The 16,688-nt window shown below is 37.9% G+C and overlaps 1 protein-coding gene across 1 annotated transcript in view; it reads left to right on the top strand.

The window, feature by feature from the left end:
- The window catches only part of GRM3 (glutamate metabotropic receptor 3), a 216,708-nt gene that overhangs the window by 135,417 nt on the left and 64,603 nt on the right, over positions 1-16,688 (top strand). The window contains exon 3 of the mRNA XM_019749770.3: positions 8,406-9,261. Within this exon, the coding sequence (XP_019605329.2) occupies positions 8,406-9,261 (856 nt within the window). The remainder of the gene's footprint in view (positions 1-8,405; positions 9,262-16,688) is intronic.

Raw genomic sequence — 16,688 nt, 5'->3', positions numbered from 1 at the left:
ATATATATATATATGCATGTATATAATGTATAAAACATATATTTATTAAAGACGTATTAAATGTATATATTTATTAAATATATATTATATAATATATATATTATATGTATATATATGTAGTCATGGGATATGGAGTACAGCATAGGGAATATAGTCAATGGTATTGTAACAGCTATATATGATGCCAGAGGGGTAGTAGATTGGGGGAGTTATCTATTGGGGGAGTAGATTGTGAGGGGTGTGTATGTCTAATCATTATGTTGTTTTGTATACCTGAAACTAATACCAAAAAAAGTTAAATTAAATTTTAAAAAGAATCAGTGATTTTGCAGATTATACTGAGAAAACTGGCATTTACTACACCCCTATTATGTGATTTCCTAAATCCAGATTAATCTCTGGCCTTCAGGCATGGGCTTCAGTCAACTCCTTTCATGTAAAACATTCCCAGATGTGCTGCTGCAGGTAGTATGGTCCAAAAAAAGTGACTAATCCTTTCCACAATAACAATATGATTGGCATCCTTTATAGGCAGATAACTCATGTGACATGAGCAGTTTGAATTCCTCAGGCAGCTTCCCAACTACACACCACCTCCAGTTCCCATTTAAAATCCAAGCCAACCTGGGATACTGCACAACTAATAGAGGAACTTGATCAACCTGAACAGGAGGATTCACTGTGGACTCTTAGCATCACAACTTTTAAAACTTGCTTTATGTAATAACCTGGGTTGTGAGATAGCAGATGGTTCAAAGTACAGCACGCAGTGGTTCTCTTCCAGGCTTATATATAAGCATTTAATTTACAAAAAAAAAAAAAAATGAAACAAAGCATTCAGCACTGCACGTGTAATAAAACAACTGAAGGTGTAGGCTTATTCTTAGACACCAGCCCCAAAGACATATGTGGACAACACAGAATGTAGAGGTGATAATTGGGGGTGATCATTGAGCCTCCTGATTCCCAACATCACAGCTGTGGGTTATTTTTCAAATATATAGAGTTCAGCTCTGTAGATAGCACTTTTCTTGGAAATTGAGCATATAATGCCTCTTTGCCATCTGGAATTTTTGTAGCTAAGCATAGATCCACATAAAGACCAATGACTGTTGTTCCCATTAAAGTATTAGCACAGCCTCAGAAGCCAATAGCAAGGGAAGCTCTGAAAAGAAGCCTCATGATGGACAATTACCGTAGGGGGAAGCTTATTTCTACTAGACTCTAAATTTGCATACTTCTTTTTGTCTTCTGTTAAAAAAATATTTGGTATTATGTCACCACAGAAGGCAAAAAGCTCATATTTGAAATGGGTATGTCATCGATGTCCCGAATGCGAAGAGTGACTAAAGTAGACACTCAGAGGTGACTTTGAAATTTTCAATTCATATTTTCTTTTTTTCACAACTACATAGGATACTAGACTACCTGAGCTCTTTCTCATAGTTCATACTCTTTTGCTTCCATGATGAGAACACCATTGAAATGAAGCATGGCACCTGAAATCCTAAAACGAACAGTACCCATGACTTGCTAAAAAATGTTAGGAGAAGTAAACTCCCAAATAAATTGGTCTTTAACCCAAAATTTCCAACAGTGAATAAGGATGGTCTGGATTCCTACGGTAGCATCACTCCACAATCAGCGAATGATTACGGGAAAGGTAAAGTTTTACACATTCTCAAAAAAAAAAGAATAAGCGAGCGACTGATATGAGCTCTAAGTGTTTGGCTGCTTCTGAGTCTTGCACATAGTACATTTGTCTCCAGGAAAACCTTATCTTACCAGCAGACGTTAGTATCAGTTCACATGGTGAAGCCTGCCTTAGGTATAAGTTTATATGACTCCTATTTTAGGTTTATGTAGTTTGAGGATTAAGACTGCTTGGATAAGGCTGTTAGTTTGTTTTCGTTAGAACAAAGAGGCAGTTTTCTAGCCAAAAGGGAATTGATGCAGTGGCTAGATGTACTTGGTATGATGTTTATTACCTTCCTTATTCATAGGTAGTTACATAGAGATAATTTGGAGAAATGTGTTTAATGGTACGAAAACCTTGCTTCAGATTCCTAAGGGTCTACAACAATTCCTTGTCTTATGTGCCATCTTATTTAGGTGAAAATTGATTATAATCAGTGAAGGATACACATTATACAGCAAATTGTTTATCAGTAGTGTTTGAGAGTGGCTTTACGTTGCTTGCTGGTGGTCAGCTGTTTTGTTTTTGTTTTTGTTTTTTCCCCACAGAAACGTATCTTTGTAATTAGAAAAGGTTACATGGACGAGCAGGAAACTATCAATTCATGCATCAACTCATTCACTTAAAAAACATGGAGTGCCTCTGTACTCTGCAAGGCTTTGAGGAAACAGGGATTACAAATACACATCTACTGTCTTTAAGAGTTTTCATTCCAGTAGAGGCATCTGTGAATAACCTATTCATATACTTTGATTACAGTGTCATGAGGGAAATACATGGAGTGAAAGTCTCAGAGAATGTATACAACTCAGTCTGAAGTGAGGTTTCAAGAACGGTTTCTCAGAAAAGGGGCCTTTTGATGGGAGTAACTGAGCAAACAAGTGAGAAAGGTCATTCCAAGCAGAAGGATCAACATGTGCAAAGGCATGTAGATTTCAGAACATAGAAAATTGAAGAAACTACATAGAGTTCATTTGGACAGAAAAACAATGGGAAAATGGTAGCAGACATTCACCAACATGTACCAGTGTTGTGCTGGACAACTATTGTAGGTGAAAGCCAGCCTAAATAACTACAGTTTACAACCAGAAAACTGGGGAAAAGACAAAAATACTAATTTGAGATCTTAGCATTTGCTGGAAAACATAGTAGTTACCTGGCCAAGACCAGCTTCCTATGCAGTTCGCATCAAGCCAGAAAAAGAGTTAATGTATTTGTGACCTGATAGGCTACAATGAAAACATTGCAATACCAAGTCCTGGATAAATTCAAGCCATCCAGAAAATGGATATCCCAAGGTGTCTGAACATTGACTATAAAACTCTAGTACACGCTGCAAATGGAAAGGGCTTCTGCTAAGTCTGCACGCAGCCTCTCAGACTGTCCCTAGGATCTGTCATAAGGTCATTGCATCTGTCACATGAATCATAAAACCAAACGTGATGATGATATTTATAGCTTGAAGTTTTCAACCTCCCACTTGAAATTTCCCCTGAATTCTTAGACAACTCTTTTTATTTCTGTAGATGATCAGTCAATAAACAAATGTTTATAGAGTCACAAGAAAGCATAGACTGAGAAATGAAAAAGTATACTTTTAATAACAAGGAATGATTGCTTATAATCCTCAAATCAAGGAATTCATGTCTTTATAAACAAAAAAACGACAAACATGTTAGAACCTGAAATGTATCACTGCTACATTGTAGTGAGAAGAATTGCATATGGCTGAGATTAAGAGCTTGGATTGCAGAATGATTGAATTAGTGTGGGAAGTTGAGCATAGTGTCAAAATGCCTGGGATGAAATCCTGTCTTTACCAACTATGGGCTCTTCTGCAAGATCCCTATGTGCTCTGTGCTTCCGTCCCTCAGTCTAAAATGGGATACTAGTATAATAGTATCTACTTCATAAGATCATAATGAGAAATAAAGGTGATAATACAAGTACATCTACAACAGGTGGATCTAAATTGGAATCTAAAGAGAGCAAACCACTTAATAATCTCTCTTTGACTTTTGCCACCCTTGGATTTCAGGGGAATTTCTGCAATGTTCAACTTTGCATTTGTACCCTCATTTCTCCTAGTTTTCTTATTCTTTCTTCATTTGTGTAATTTTTACTTAAATCAAAAAACGTGTATTTCTCCCTCTGTAATTTCATCTTATTGACAGAGAGGGAGACTAGTCCTTTGGAAAAATCAAGTGACTGGGCTTTACTCATTGCTTTTCCACTTATTCGTAAGCTTTAGCTTCCTAACTTATACAGCAAAAGTAAAAGGCTTTTATTAGCTTCATGGCTCCTTCCAGCTCTACAACATAATGGTCTTATAGCTTATTTATATTTTTTTTCCAAAGTCATTGATAAAAATTTGATCTTACGTGACCATCTCATACAGAATTTTTTCCAAGTTGTTCTCTTTTAGTATATTTAATTTTGTCATCCAATTCCTATCACTTTTCCTTTTCCACAAGAATCCAAATAATGTCATCAGTGTCTTGTTGAAGTCATGGTTCTCCATGGCTACAACTCTTCACTAAATGGTTCAACTAATGTTGAAGAGATTCTAGTGGAATTGACTTTTTGTGAATCTGTGTTGATTCCTGGTAACCAACTGCCTTATTCATTTTGAAGTGCTTACATGCCCTCTGTTAGAAAACTCTATTCTAGAAAGTTACCAAAATACATCATGCTTATTTATATTTATTTTTGATTTATAGTTCCCGAATTTGCCCTTACCACCCTTTGTACCCTCTAATAGTCTCCTATTATTGATTTATCAAAGATTATTGATAGTTATTACATCATTTAATCTGTGATTTCTTCCAGGATACGGTACTGGAGACACTCAGTTACTATGATTATGAGCTTTTCTTTCACTATTCTCTCCTACTTTGACATAAAACAACTTTTTCATATTAGTGTATCACCAATTCTAGGTTGGGAAACATTCTCATTGGGGAGAATCAGGATGCAAGAAGGACTGGGCAGTGTCTGTTTTTCACTTATCTGGAACCAATTTCCCCATCCAGTGGTTCTCTCTTCCCACCACATCTTCTGAAACATAATTTACACACAAAACAATGACAACAACAAAATCCACTTTGCTCCATTTTCACATTCTGTGCTTTTAATCTTCCTAATTCTCACAGGTTCATCCCAATCATTTATGTTGTCCATGGGGATGCCCAAGGACCCAGTATACCTATAGCACCCATCCCTCGCCACTAGTTCTTTTAACGCTAAAATCCCCCAATGCAGCCTAGCAACTTAGTGGGTCCTTTGGAGATCTTGTCTTTTCTGACTTGTTGAGACTACTCTGTATTGTCTGAATTATTTTCTGTCTTTTTGTCTCTCTTCAGCTATATACCTTTTCAGAGTCTCTATCCGTGAGAAGTTTATCTCTACATTTAAAACATTTTTTTTTCAAAAGCATATATAATTAGATCCCGTCTTTTCTTCTTCCACTCCTACTAATAATCTAATTGGGTAACTTTCTTCCAGAATTTCACATTACTTCCCCATCCTAAAATGGTACTTATTTTAAAAATGATGTCCAGTGTAGGAGTTCCCCTTATTCTTCATGCTTTCTCAGAGAAACCATATGGCCAGTAAAGAGAGTCAAGAATGTTTCAGATGCCCAGTTTTTAGAAAACGGAGATAGGGAACATCCAGCTGACAACTATCTGGATATCCCCCAACCCTAGTTTTAAGTGTTATGTTAAAAAGATGTTCCTACTAATGGCAGTTAGGCACTTCCTGGTGTGTGCCACAACATTGCTTTGGTTTCTGTCTTCTAGTCTTCCTACCGGGTGCCTTTCTGTGCTTCAAACTTCAGATTCAGTCACACAGGAGAGGGTAGACCGGAAGTTACGAGAGGATAGCCGTGGTACTTAAAGTGAAAATCTTGATTTTGCTCCCACTTTCTAATTATACAATTATTAACAACTTTTTTCACCTAGTAGAACTCAGTTTTTGCCTCTGTAAAATGGAGATAGTAATATCTATCATAAAAGGCTGTTTTGAATGTAAAAGGAATAGATTATTTACATGTATATATAGAGATATAGATATAGATATCTCCAGTACATTGATAACTGGTTTTACAATAGAAGAAACACATTTTTAAAATGTATAAACCAAACTATGAACTTTATTCTTCTAGAAATCAGGTTCAGGTGGGTAAGAGGGAAAGGAAGGGAAATTTATAATCTGCTGATTTCTGTGGTGGTTATTTTTACATTAAGTATTTTTATTCTTATAACCTAAGGAAATTAATTATGAAAGGAACAGCTCACCATGATAAAAGCGGATCAACACTTTGTTCTATAATTCACTATAGATGATACAATTGAGATTATACTTATTTCCTTATAAGTGTTCCATTCTCATGTTTCAGCTCACTGAACATGCCTCCTTTTTCTAGAGTAGGTTGTAATATCCTCATTAAACACTCAGAGAGAGAGAGAGAGAGAGAGAGAGAGAGAGACTATCCTTAAAATGAGGGCAATAACTGCAGTTTTATTCTAACCCACCACCTTGCCAAAAATGCTATAGCTTATTGTGCCCCTTCCCAGTAGAGAAGTGTTGCCATATTGCCATTATTCTATGTCTAGTTCATTCTCTTGTACAGCCTGTCTTATTTGTAAATTGTTCGCATATTCTGGAGAGGTAGACATGAAGCCACAGGATTCTATCAGTCAAAAGACAAGAACTATTTTCTTAAGGAGCTTCTCATTACTCATACCCCTCAGAAGAAGAAAGTTCCCAGTTTAGGATTCTTCCACGTAGTTCCCAGCCAGAAAGTAATGTCTCTGGGCATTTGCTAGATCCTTTCATTCTCTGCTTCCTTGAGGGGTTCAGATCCTGATGAATATAACTGTAGCATCAAGAAGAGGTGGCCTCTTTAGTGCTACCCAGAAACTTCATAATCAAGCCATGCCTATGCACAGACAGGGTTCTTATCACCAGTCTGCCACAGTGGTACATAAACCCAAAGGAAGCCAGGTACTCAGTAGTGGCTCAGTGCCATCTCAATCAGTCTGAGTAAATGAGCCATGTTCCTATGTTCAAATGAATTAGTATAGGCCATTTTGTCAAGGGTCCTGAGGAAAGAAGAAATAAATGGTATAATAGCCTTCATCTACCCACCAACCTCTCCACTCACTCTATTCCCCAAAATTCACTTGTCTCCTAGAATATAAAAAGTCTTTACCAAATACAAAACGCAAGAGAGATTTGGGTCCTAAATTTGCATTATGTTGCATGCTAAGTGCCAGATTTTCTAGCTGTTCTATTTATAGTTAAGTGAGAGGTACCAGGATTTGAAAAAATATAGACAACATTTTTGATAGCTCTGGGCTATATGAAGTGTTGGTTTTATAGCAGGCCAGATCTCCAAGAACATGCTGTGTGGCTGTGTATGAACTTGGCTGTTGGTTTCCTTTGCCAATTGAAATGATGATTAATCAGGACTCAGATGTCAGTTGTTTTATATTACTTGTGCTCTGCTAACAGCTGCCTATTTCAAGCTGTGCTTCCTACATGTTGAATATAAACCTGAAACCACAATTTCCAAAAGGAAAATTTCAAAGTACAGAGTATATCAGAATACTGATGTTGTTTCTGATTAAAGTCCACTTAGTCTGTTACATAACTAAAGTCAGTATAGAGATAGACGTGTTCAGAATATGTGGGGTAGCCAGGAAAGAAAAAACAACTTATTATTAGATATAGATATAATTGGTGTAGATATTTTAAAACATATATTTACATAAAACTGTGTGCATAACATTCTCCGTGATAAGCTCGTGTCACTGTCTTAGTCTGTAATAAATAATGAAATTATTATTGATAGGTGAATATAAGAAATTTAAATTCTTGATTCAGAATAAGTTTTAAACATTTTGAAATAGATGGTTCTTTCTTAGCAAGGTCCTCAATACTTTCTAATTTGCTTTTTAATCTAAAATATTATAAAAATAGCATTTGTGTGCTTTCTTTTCACATAGTTCAAGTTAGAAAGAAAAATTTTAAAAGAAAAAGAAAGCAAAGAAAACATTGGTCAAGCTTTTCTGAAATTTAGAAAAGTATATGCCTAAAATTTGGGGTGGACCAAATAGAATTGATTTTTTGGGGTGTGTGTGTGTGTGCTTAACCCAGATAATAAATGTCTAATTTGGACTGTCCATGTGGCATACAGTTCCCAAATTAAACTCTTTCAGAGACTGCCATTTTTAGCAAAAGAGGGGGAAGTGAGAATTAGACAACATGCAGGCTTTTTCTATACAACTACAGCCAAGTTGTCTAAAAACTAAATTTGGCCAATTCACTGTAGTTCATTGTTTGACTGAGTTATAAGAGGACCCCAGATACTTCAAACAACCACACTGAGAACACCTGAACAAAATTGATCCTAGTCCACAGTCCAGCATACAGTCTAGAAGAGACAGGGGCATGCGCTTCTCCTTTCTCCACCATGACCTTTTCCGAAGCATAAACTACCTGCTTGGAAACTGCTGCCTAATATCCAAAATACAGTATCCAGGAATGCATCTGGCAAAGCATCAAGAAAAGTTTAGTGACTAGCGAGCAAGAAGTGAAAAAGGAGCTGGGTAAAAAAGTTGGTATTATTCATTTTTTTTTTTATGTCCAGTTATTTACCTCTGAGTTTCTGAAACAGGTATTTCCCTTTTCCCCCCTCTCTCAGGTAGCCAACCTGCTCCGGCTCTTCCAGATTCCTCAGATAAGCTACGCGTCCACCAGTGCCAAACTCAGCGACAAGTCACGCTATGATTACTTTGCCAGGACAGTGCCCCCCGACTTCTACCAGGCCAAAGCCATGGCCGAGATCTTGCGGTTCTTCAACTGGACCTACGTGTCCACCGTGGCCTCCGAGGGTGACTACGGGGAGACCGGGATCGAGGCCTTTGAACAAGAAGCCCGCCTGCGTAACATCTGCATCGCCACCGCAGAGAAGGTGGGTCGCTCCAACATCCGCAAGTCCTACGACAGCGTGATCCGAGAGCTGCTGCAGAAGCCCAACGCGCGCGTCGTGGTCCTTTTCATGCGCGCCGACGACTCACGCGAGCTCATTGCCGCTGCCAGCCGCGCCAACACCTCCTTCACCTGGGTGGCCAGCGACGGCTGGGGCGCCCAGGAAAGCATTATAAAGGGCAGCGAGCACGTGGCCTATGGTGCCATCACCCTGGAGCTTGCCTCGCAGCCAGTCCGCCAGTTTGACCGCTACTTCCAGAGCCTCAACCCCTACAACAACCACCGCAACCCCTGGTTCAGGGACTTCTGGGAGCAGAAGTTCCAGTGCAGCCTCCTGAACAAGCGGAACCACCGGCGCGCTTGCGACAAGCACCTGGCCATCGACAGCAGCAACTACGAGCAAGAATCCAAGATCATGTTTGTAGTAAACGCGGTCTATGCCATGGCCCATGCCCTGCACAAAATGCAGCGCACGCTCTGTCCCAACACCACCAAGCTTTGCGATGCTATGAAGCTCCTGGACGGGAAGAAGTTGTACAAGGATTACTTGCTGAAAATCAACTTCACAGGTAAGCAAGGGGCCTTTTAATCATCGTCTAATGGTGCAAACAGGTATTGTCAAACAGGAATCAAATACTTTTGACTACACCCAGAAACCCTTGAGTCAGAGCCACAACAAAGGATTCAAACTGTTAACCCAATATTCGGACATGCAATATGATGGCTCTTTGATGTTCTTACTCATTTGTAAGTGAATATTTTGGTTGGTACACTACATGAAATTGAAAGGACCCCCTAGGCCAGGCTGATCAACAGTAGCTGCCAAATGTAGGCTATGCTACATTTGCTCTCTTTCTTGTTAGCCGTACGGTATGACACCCATGATAAGGGCATTTAGTCTTTTAGCAGAACTGGCAACCCTATAAGAAACATGAACTTCCAAACCCTCCTTGTGGGTGATTTGAGCAACAGAATCTCATAACTTTTACAGTGCGTGGGAGGAAAAAAATCTCTCTTTTCCCAGCATCCAATTAGGGGGGAGAGGGAAAGATACTCGGACCATGGTGGTTTCCAGGTATTTGAGTTTATTTCCTTCTGCTTAGAAACAATTCCATGTCAGCATTAAGAATTGGGGATTTTCTTAAATTCTGTTATGAAACGAAACTTTTTCTGGGAGCCTGAGTGTAAGCAAGTTGAAGAATAATGGAAGTCATTGTGATATACTAGTGAACATGTAAAAGTGTATTCAAAGTGGCTTTTGCTGCCTTTGCATTTTCTTCTAAATATGGCCTAAGTATTTTTAAATATAACATTGTTTTTTATTGCATTACTAACACATAAGAAGCACACATTTTTCAGGTTTGCATAAGGTACAAGTGATATCAGCGCATTAAGGTACTGGTTCTGGGGACTTTAGCTTAATTCCAAACCATAAAATGGTAAGCAATATTAGTGGGCACAAAAGATTTTGGTGTCTGAAATATTACAGTGATAAAATGCTTTCATTTGCCTAAGTTGCTAATTATCTCCCATGGCACTAGAACATCATTCTAGTCTGCACAGTCTGTTTCAATTAATTTATCATCCAAGACATGAACGTTTGCATGCTCAAATCATACTATCATTGCAGCAAGTAGCAGTTCTCACATCTCCCTTATAGATGATCATTCAGAAGTAAAATGGCCTGAAAAATCACTGGTAATACTGAGAGAGAACTCCATGACCATTGTTTCCTATTTTAGAATTCTAATCGCTAAACCAGCCTTGAAAATAAGCACAGAAATGACCAGCCTGCATTTTTGCACATCTTTTCTTCGTTCACCCAGAAGGAGCCAAAGTAGCAAAAATGAATTATGTCAATATTTCTTCCTATCCACCTGACGGATACTATCTCTTAATATAGAATAAGTGGTAAAGGTTAAACCTTTTATGTGCCCTATATTCCAACAGGTATATTCCATATAGAAACAACAAAAAATATAAAAATAGCAAATCAGCTTTTATCTCCAAATCACAGATCAGTTCTCATTGACATCTCCAGAAAAAAAGAATGGACCATAGAGTCAGTATAGAAGAATATGTTTCCCCTAAATATAAGTGAACTCTCAGGTATCTATAAATTTTATCTACAATGCATGTAATTTTTAAAGATAAATAAAGTACCCACCACGCTTGGACTACTTGGGATAATCATTTATCTTTATTCATCATATGTATTAATGAACTGTTATTCTAGTTCATTGCTTACTCCTTAGCATGCAAATACGTCTCCTCCTCAACAGCTTATAGAAAGGGAACTCTTAAATTTCAGGGAGCCCTCGAAAGGTGTTTTATGTAACCAAAATATTTTCCTTCATTTCCCTCACCGAGTCTTAAATGACAAAGAAAAGTGAAGAAATAAGGTCACTATTTGGATAAAAAAAGAAAAGTATTTTCTTTTTGTCCGCCTTGTTCAATTATTGGCTTTGAATCTACCATTTGGTTTGGCTGTGCAGTCCTGACCATTAATTGGTATTTCAGCTTTCTCGATTTGTCCGCCAATACCAGTCATTCTCCATCTCTGAAGAGAGTGAAGGATGAAAAACAGATTTAAACTACAGAAAAGAAAGGGACTTTAGACCGGCCACCAGGTAACTACGTTCAGCAGTGAGAATTGGACAAGAAAACGCTTTACTATGAGAAGATCCCAGTATGCTAAATTAGATAAATATGTACATTATAATACAGTATCCTACCAGGCTCTACCTGATTTGCCTCCTCCCCGTCCCTTGCTGCTCTCCGGTCATCACATTTTACGCTCCCTCTTTCTTATTTCATCCCAGCCACCCTTGTTTTGGGACTTTCCACCGCCAACACACTGCTTGCAGTGCCCTTTACCCAGATATCCCCTGTGGCTGATTAATCCCCTTACTTCCTTCAAGACTTCACTTAAATGTTGGCTCCTCAAAGAGGCCCACCTGACAAGCCTTAAAATTGCAATGTAATGCTCCAACCCACACGACTGGTATCCTCATTTCCCTTTAACTGGCTCTCCTTTTTTTTTCACCAGGATTTTTTTACCTTCTCCCATACCACATCATTTATTATTTTCAGCTTATTCTTTATTGTTCGATCTTCACACTTGAAAACAAACTCCATGAAAACAGATCCTTATCAGTTTTGTTCACCAATGTAGCCCAAGCATAACAGGCACTCAGTAAATATTTTTTGATTATGAATAGCACTTAACACCCAAACTCATATTTCCTTCTCTATCTCCATTACTAGATTGTGAGCTTTTTTATGGCAGAGAACATGTTTCATGCTGGCCTAACACAGTTTCTGGTACAGAGTGGGCATTATATAAATGTTTATTTAAGGAATAAGGAATGAGAAAAACAATAAATAGATTTATATATGATATTTTGTGTGTGAAAATTTAATGTATCTGTTTTGTTCATTAACAAATGGATTTTAAGAAAGAGAAGTATATGACTTCTAGAATGCCTTGCTTTTTGCATTTTTCACCTAAACACTGTCCTTTTGTTATGTTCTATCATTGCATTTTAGATAAATTTAAATCCAAATGGCATTAGTGCTGGATCTTTTATCCATCACTGCTTTATAGATGAAGCCCCAAAACTGAAAGTGATTTGCCCAAGGCCATCATCTGGCTAGTGTTGGAGGCCAAGACTGAAATCCAGGTCACTGGATCCAGTGCTGCTTTTGTACGTATACACGGAGCCCAAACACCTAATAGTTTCCGACACACACTAGATACTAATGGAATGTTTATTAAAGGAATGAAAGATGATCAATAAATAGGTTCGAAATATGTTTCTTTTTGTACTCCTTTTTATTGATGATCCTTTAATGCACCTGGGATCTCCTTCTTCAATTATTTGGATCTAAGGTGGTTTATAAAATACCCATAATTTGGAAGTTGAGCCTTAGAATCTAAACCTTAGGATATTTTCTTAAAGTTTCAAAGCATTTTTTTATTAGTAAAATATTTCCACCTGAAAGAGCCATGTCATCTAGAATTCTAAAATAAATATTTAAATGAGAATTATGTTTGATGTCAGGTGACTTTTCAAAAGTGCTTTCAGTAAAATTCCATGTGCTCATCATGTAACAGGAAAGCATAAGCTGCCCGAGACAGTTAAAAGCAGAGGAAACAGAGAGGGCTAAGAAACATTTAAAGAAATGCAGTATCATTGTCATTTTGTGTGTTCACACTACAGTATAATCTCTCACTTTTTATTCTGAGACCAGTTCCAGAAAGTGAAATAAAGCAAAAGCATAGTTACAAAAGGTCTTCCTAAAGATGAACTGCCCCTACTCCTTACCTGATAGAGGTGGAAATTCAGGATGTCAGCTTTATTATCTTCTCTCACTAAAGCACATAACAGTGAATTCAGCTGTCAGGGTGATGTAACCAGAGAACACCCAATTCAAAAGAAGGAGTTTCCACTTACTGAATATACTACCAGAGGTCCTACCAGACGCATCCAGTGTTGAGTAGGCCTTATCTTGGGAATAACATTCATAACACTCCTCTGTGTGATTAGCATGAGTGGTCTAAAATGTTGGAGAATGGAGAAATTGAGAACTTGACAATAGGAAATGTATTCAGTATCACATAATAGGTAATACAACAAACCAGCAGGCTCCTGATTTAATCATTCATTCCACAGATATTTTTAGACTTTATACTAGGACCTGGGGACCCAACAGTAAACAAGACACAAGCTGTCCCTGCTTCGTGGAGCTTATACCAGCATCTCAGGCACCAGAACAAGTATAGAGGCAGGATTATTGGGGGCTGAAATATTAGGGTCTTGCGTTCTGTTTTGCGTTCTGTTTTGGTTTCAGTTTTTGTTTGGGATTGGAACATTATTTTATATCTTATGCCCAGAAGAAATCGAAGCTTACTGAACAACTCTTACTCCAAATGAAAAGTACAACTTCCTGTTACTGCTAGACTGGTGGTCATAATAAGATTGGCAAGCTCTGACAGTTTTTTTGTTCATTTAGTTGGTTGGTTGTTTTTTTGTTTTTTGGTTTTTTTGCACGCTCTTTTCTTGGTACCAGCAAAGAGACAGACTACTGAGATCAGAGAAGACCTGGAGCCCGGTAGAGATGTTTCAGCTTTGTTCTTATGTTTACAATTCTCCATGCCTAGAAGAGGGGCAGAGGCAGCAAATGGTAGTCTAGCCTTGCTGCCCCACTCACCTCAGCCTCATCCAGTAAGTACAAGGATCACTCCTGGTATGGGACCATAATCACAGAGCACAGGCCAGGAAGGGCAGATTTTCTGGGACACTGCACTCCAAGGAATATGTTTGAGCTGGCCCCAACCCAGCAAGGCTCTCCTCTTGAAAAGTTCAGGGCCATCCAAGGCACAGCGAGGAAGCCAAAATGGTAATGGCCACATCTTTAGATGAATGGGCTTTGAAGTCCCTGAAAGAGCAAGCTGCTCTTGATCTTGCTTCCTCCCCTGGAACATTTGTAGTTCCCACAAAAGCACAGAAACTTGTTCCAGCTCTCCTGATCAAAAGCATTTCCAAAACGTAAAGATAAATATCCTGTACTTCTCTCTTCCTTTTTCTCTCTGGTCAGCTTCCTGGGGTCACAAGAATAAGATTTAAACCCCCAAAGGACACCACTAATGTGGTTACTTATTTGTTTATGCACCGTGCATCTGTGCTTTGCTGTCTTAGAAGCTTGAGAAATTATTCTTATTTTAAGGTCACACAGTGGAGAACAGAAACCTTCAGAAAACGTAATTTTCCACTTTGGACTGAGCTTTCTGCTGCTGCTGCTGCTGCTGCTGCTGCTGCTGCTGCTGCTGCTGCTGCTGCTTGTTATTATTATCATATAGTTGTTATTATGATGACTATTATTATTATTTTATAACCCTTAATTTGTATCGATTCATTTGAAGAGCTACCCAGTCTAACAGGCAGAAAAAAGTAATCACCCTCAATGAAGTATAAAAGAAATGGATTCTACTAGTTTGCTTATCAGAAAACAAAGTATGATAAATATATTATTTCCTAGAGCTTTCCAGACATTTTGGACACTGTGGTATATTTACGGGAATATCACTTACATAGCTGTCTTGAGATTGAAGAAAGACTCTGAACATTGTTTAAAACTATAATATATAGTTTAAAAATAAGTTTAGCCTACATTCCTGACCTTTAGGACACCTGGGATTGTCCCACAAAAACCTAGACTTCTAAAGGTTTCTAATCTCTGCTGCATCAGGAACACGTTTTTCCACTTCCATATATCTTTGTGCTACGACTCATCCTCAACAGGACACTAGAAAGCCAAAATAGAGAAAGGAAGTATGCTCATTTCCAATGGATTCAGAAGAAAATTCTTGATTAGGATGGCAACCATGTACTGAAAGAGAAGACTTTTCTCTAAAGAATTTTAAAATATTAGGTTGTCATCTTAATGAAGCAGGATGCTATGGAAGGTGCTTCCCAGAGTTGGGTTTAGTAAGCCTTAATGCAAAATTCTCATAATGCCTGAGCAGTGTGCATATCTTCTGAAGATTAAGGATACTGATGTTTTCACCCTGAGGAGAAGGGTGGCTAAAAAATGCAACGACTGGTCACTGTTCTTACCTCCCTCCTACTTGAAACATTTAACAAATGTCTACAGTATCTTTAATCACCATATGTGACATCACCAGAAAAGGTTACATAGTCATCCTTCACATGATTTTCCAAACCCCTAGCATTGTACCTGGGGTAATTTCTACATTCCATTTGTGCCTGGTTCATTCCAAAACTGTGATAGTGAAAGCATTCATCCACTGTCTAAGATAAATTACAATTTGATAAGGTAACAGAGTCCCCAGAAGTTACAGTACCAAGTAACATTTCAGAATAATCAAAGATTTAATTCCATCAAAAAAGTATAAACAATTTTACTAGCACAGAGTTGACCATATACTTAATTTGCAAATAATATCTCAAATAAAAAATTATGTTCATACACAAACTAAGCCACTGAACCATGTTAGATGCTCTAAAACTGGCCATTAATCTTTTTCTTCATTTTTTAATTTTTTTGAAATTTTCTTCCACTTTTATTGAGATGTAACTGACATATAACTGTGTAAGTTTATGGTGTACAATGTGTTGATTTGATACACTTATCTATTGCAAAATGATAACCACCACAGGATTAGCCAACACCTCCATCCCATCACATAAGTATGTCTTTTTTTGTGGTAAGACTATTTAAGAACTATTCTCTTAGCAACTTTCAAGTAGGTAATACAGTGTGATTAACAAAAATCACCGTGCTGTACATAAGATCCCCAGAACTTATTCATCTTATACCTTGAACTTTGTATTCCTTGCCCAACATCTCCCTGTTTCTTCTGTCCCTCAGCCCCTGGTAACTACCATTCTAATCTCTGTTTCTATGAGTTTCACTTTTCTAGGTTCCCCACGTAAGTGATATCATACAGTATTTGTCTTTCTCTGTCTGATTTATTTTATTTAGCATACTGCCCCCAAGGTCTATCCACATTGTTACAAAAGATGGAATTTCTTTCTCATGGCTGAATAATACTCCATTGTGTATATCTGCCACATCTCTTTTTTATCCGTTCACCTATTGACAGATACTTAGGTTGTTTCCATAACTTGGCTATTGTGAGTAATGCTCCAGTGAACATGGGAGTGCAGATATATTTTCGATATCCTGTTCCCAGCCTTTGGATATACATATACCAAGAAATGAGATTGCTGGACAATATGGTACTTCTGCTTTTAATATTTTGAGGAACCTCCATATTGCTTTTCATAGTGACTGCACCAATTTATATCCCCACCAAAGTGTGTAAGTGTTGCCTTTTCTCCACATCCTTGCCAATACTTGCTCTGTCTTATTTTGATGATAGCCATTCTAACAGGTGTGAGGTAATATCTCATTGTGTTTTTTATTTGCGTTTCTCGGATGATTAGTGATGTTGAACACTTGTTCATGT

This window comes from Rhinolophus sinicus, chromosome 4, assembly GCF_057876585.1.
Source record: "Rhinolophus sinicus isolate RSI-liver-muscle chromosome 4, RSI-T2T, whole genome shotgun sequence".
NCBI lineage: Eukaryota > Metazoa > Chordata > Mammalia > Chiroptera > Rhinolophidae > Rhinolophus > Rhinolophus sinicus.
The sequence above is the reverse complement of the archived record's forward strand: the minus strand, read 5'-3'. Positions and strand labels throughout refer to the sequence as shown.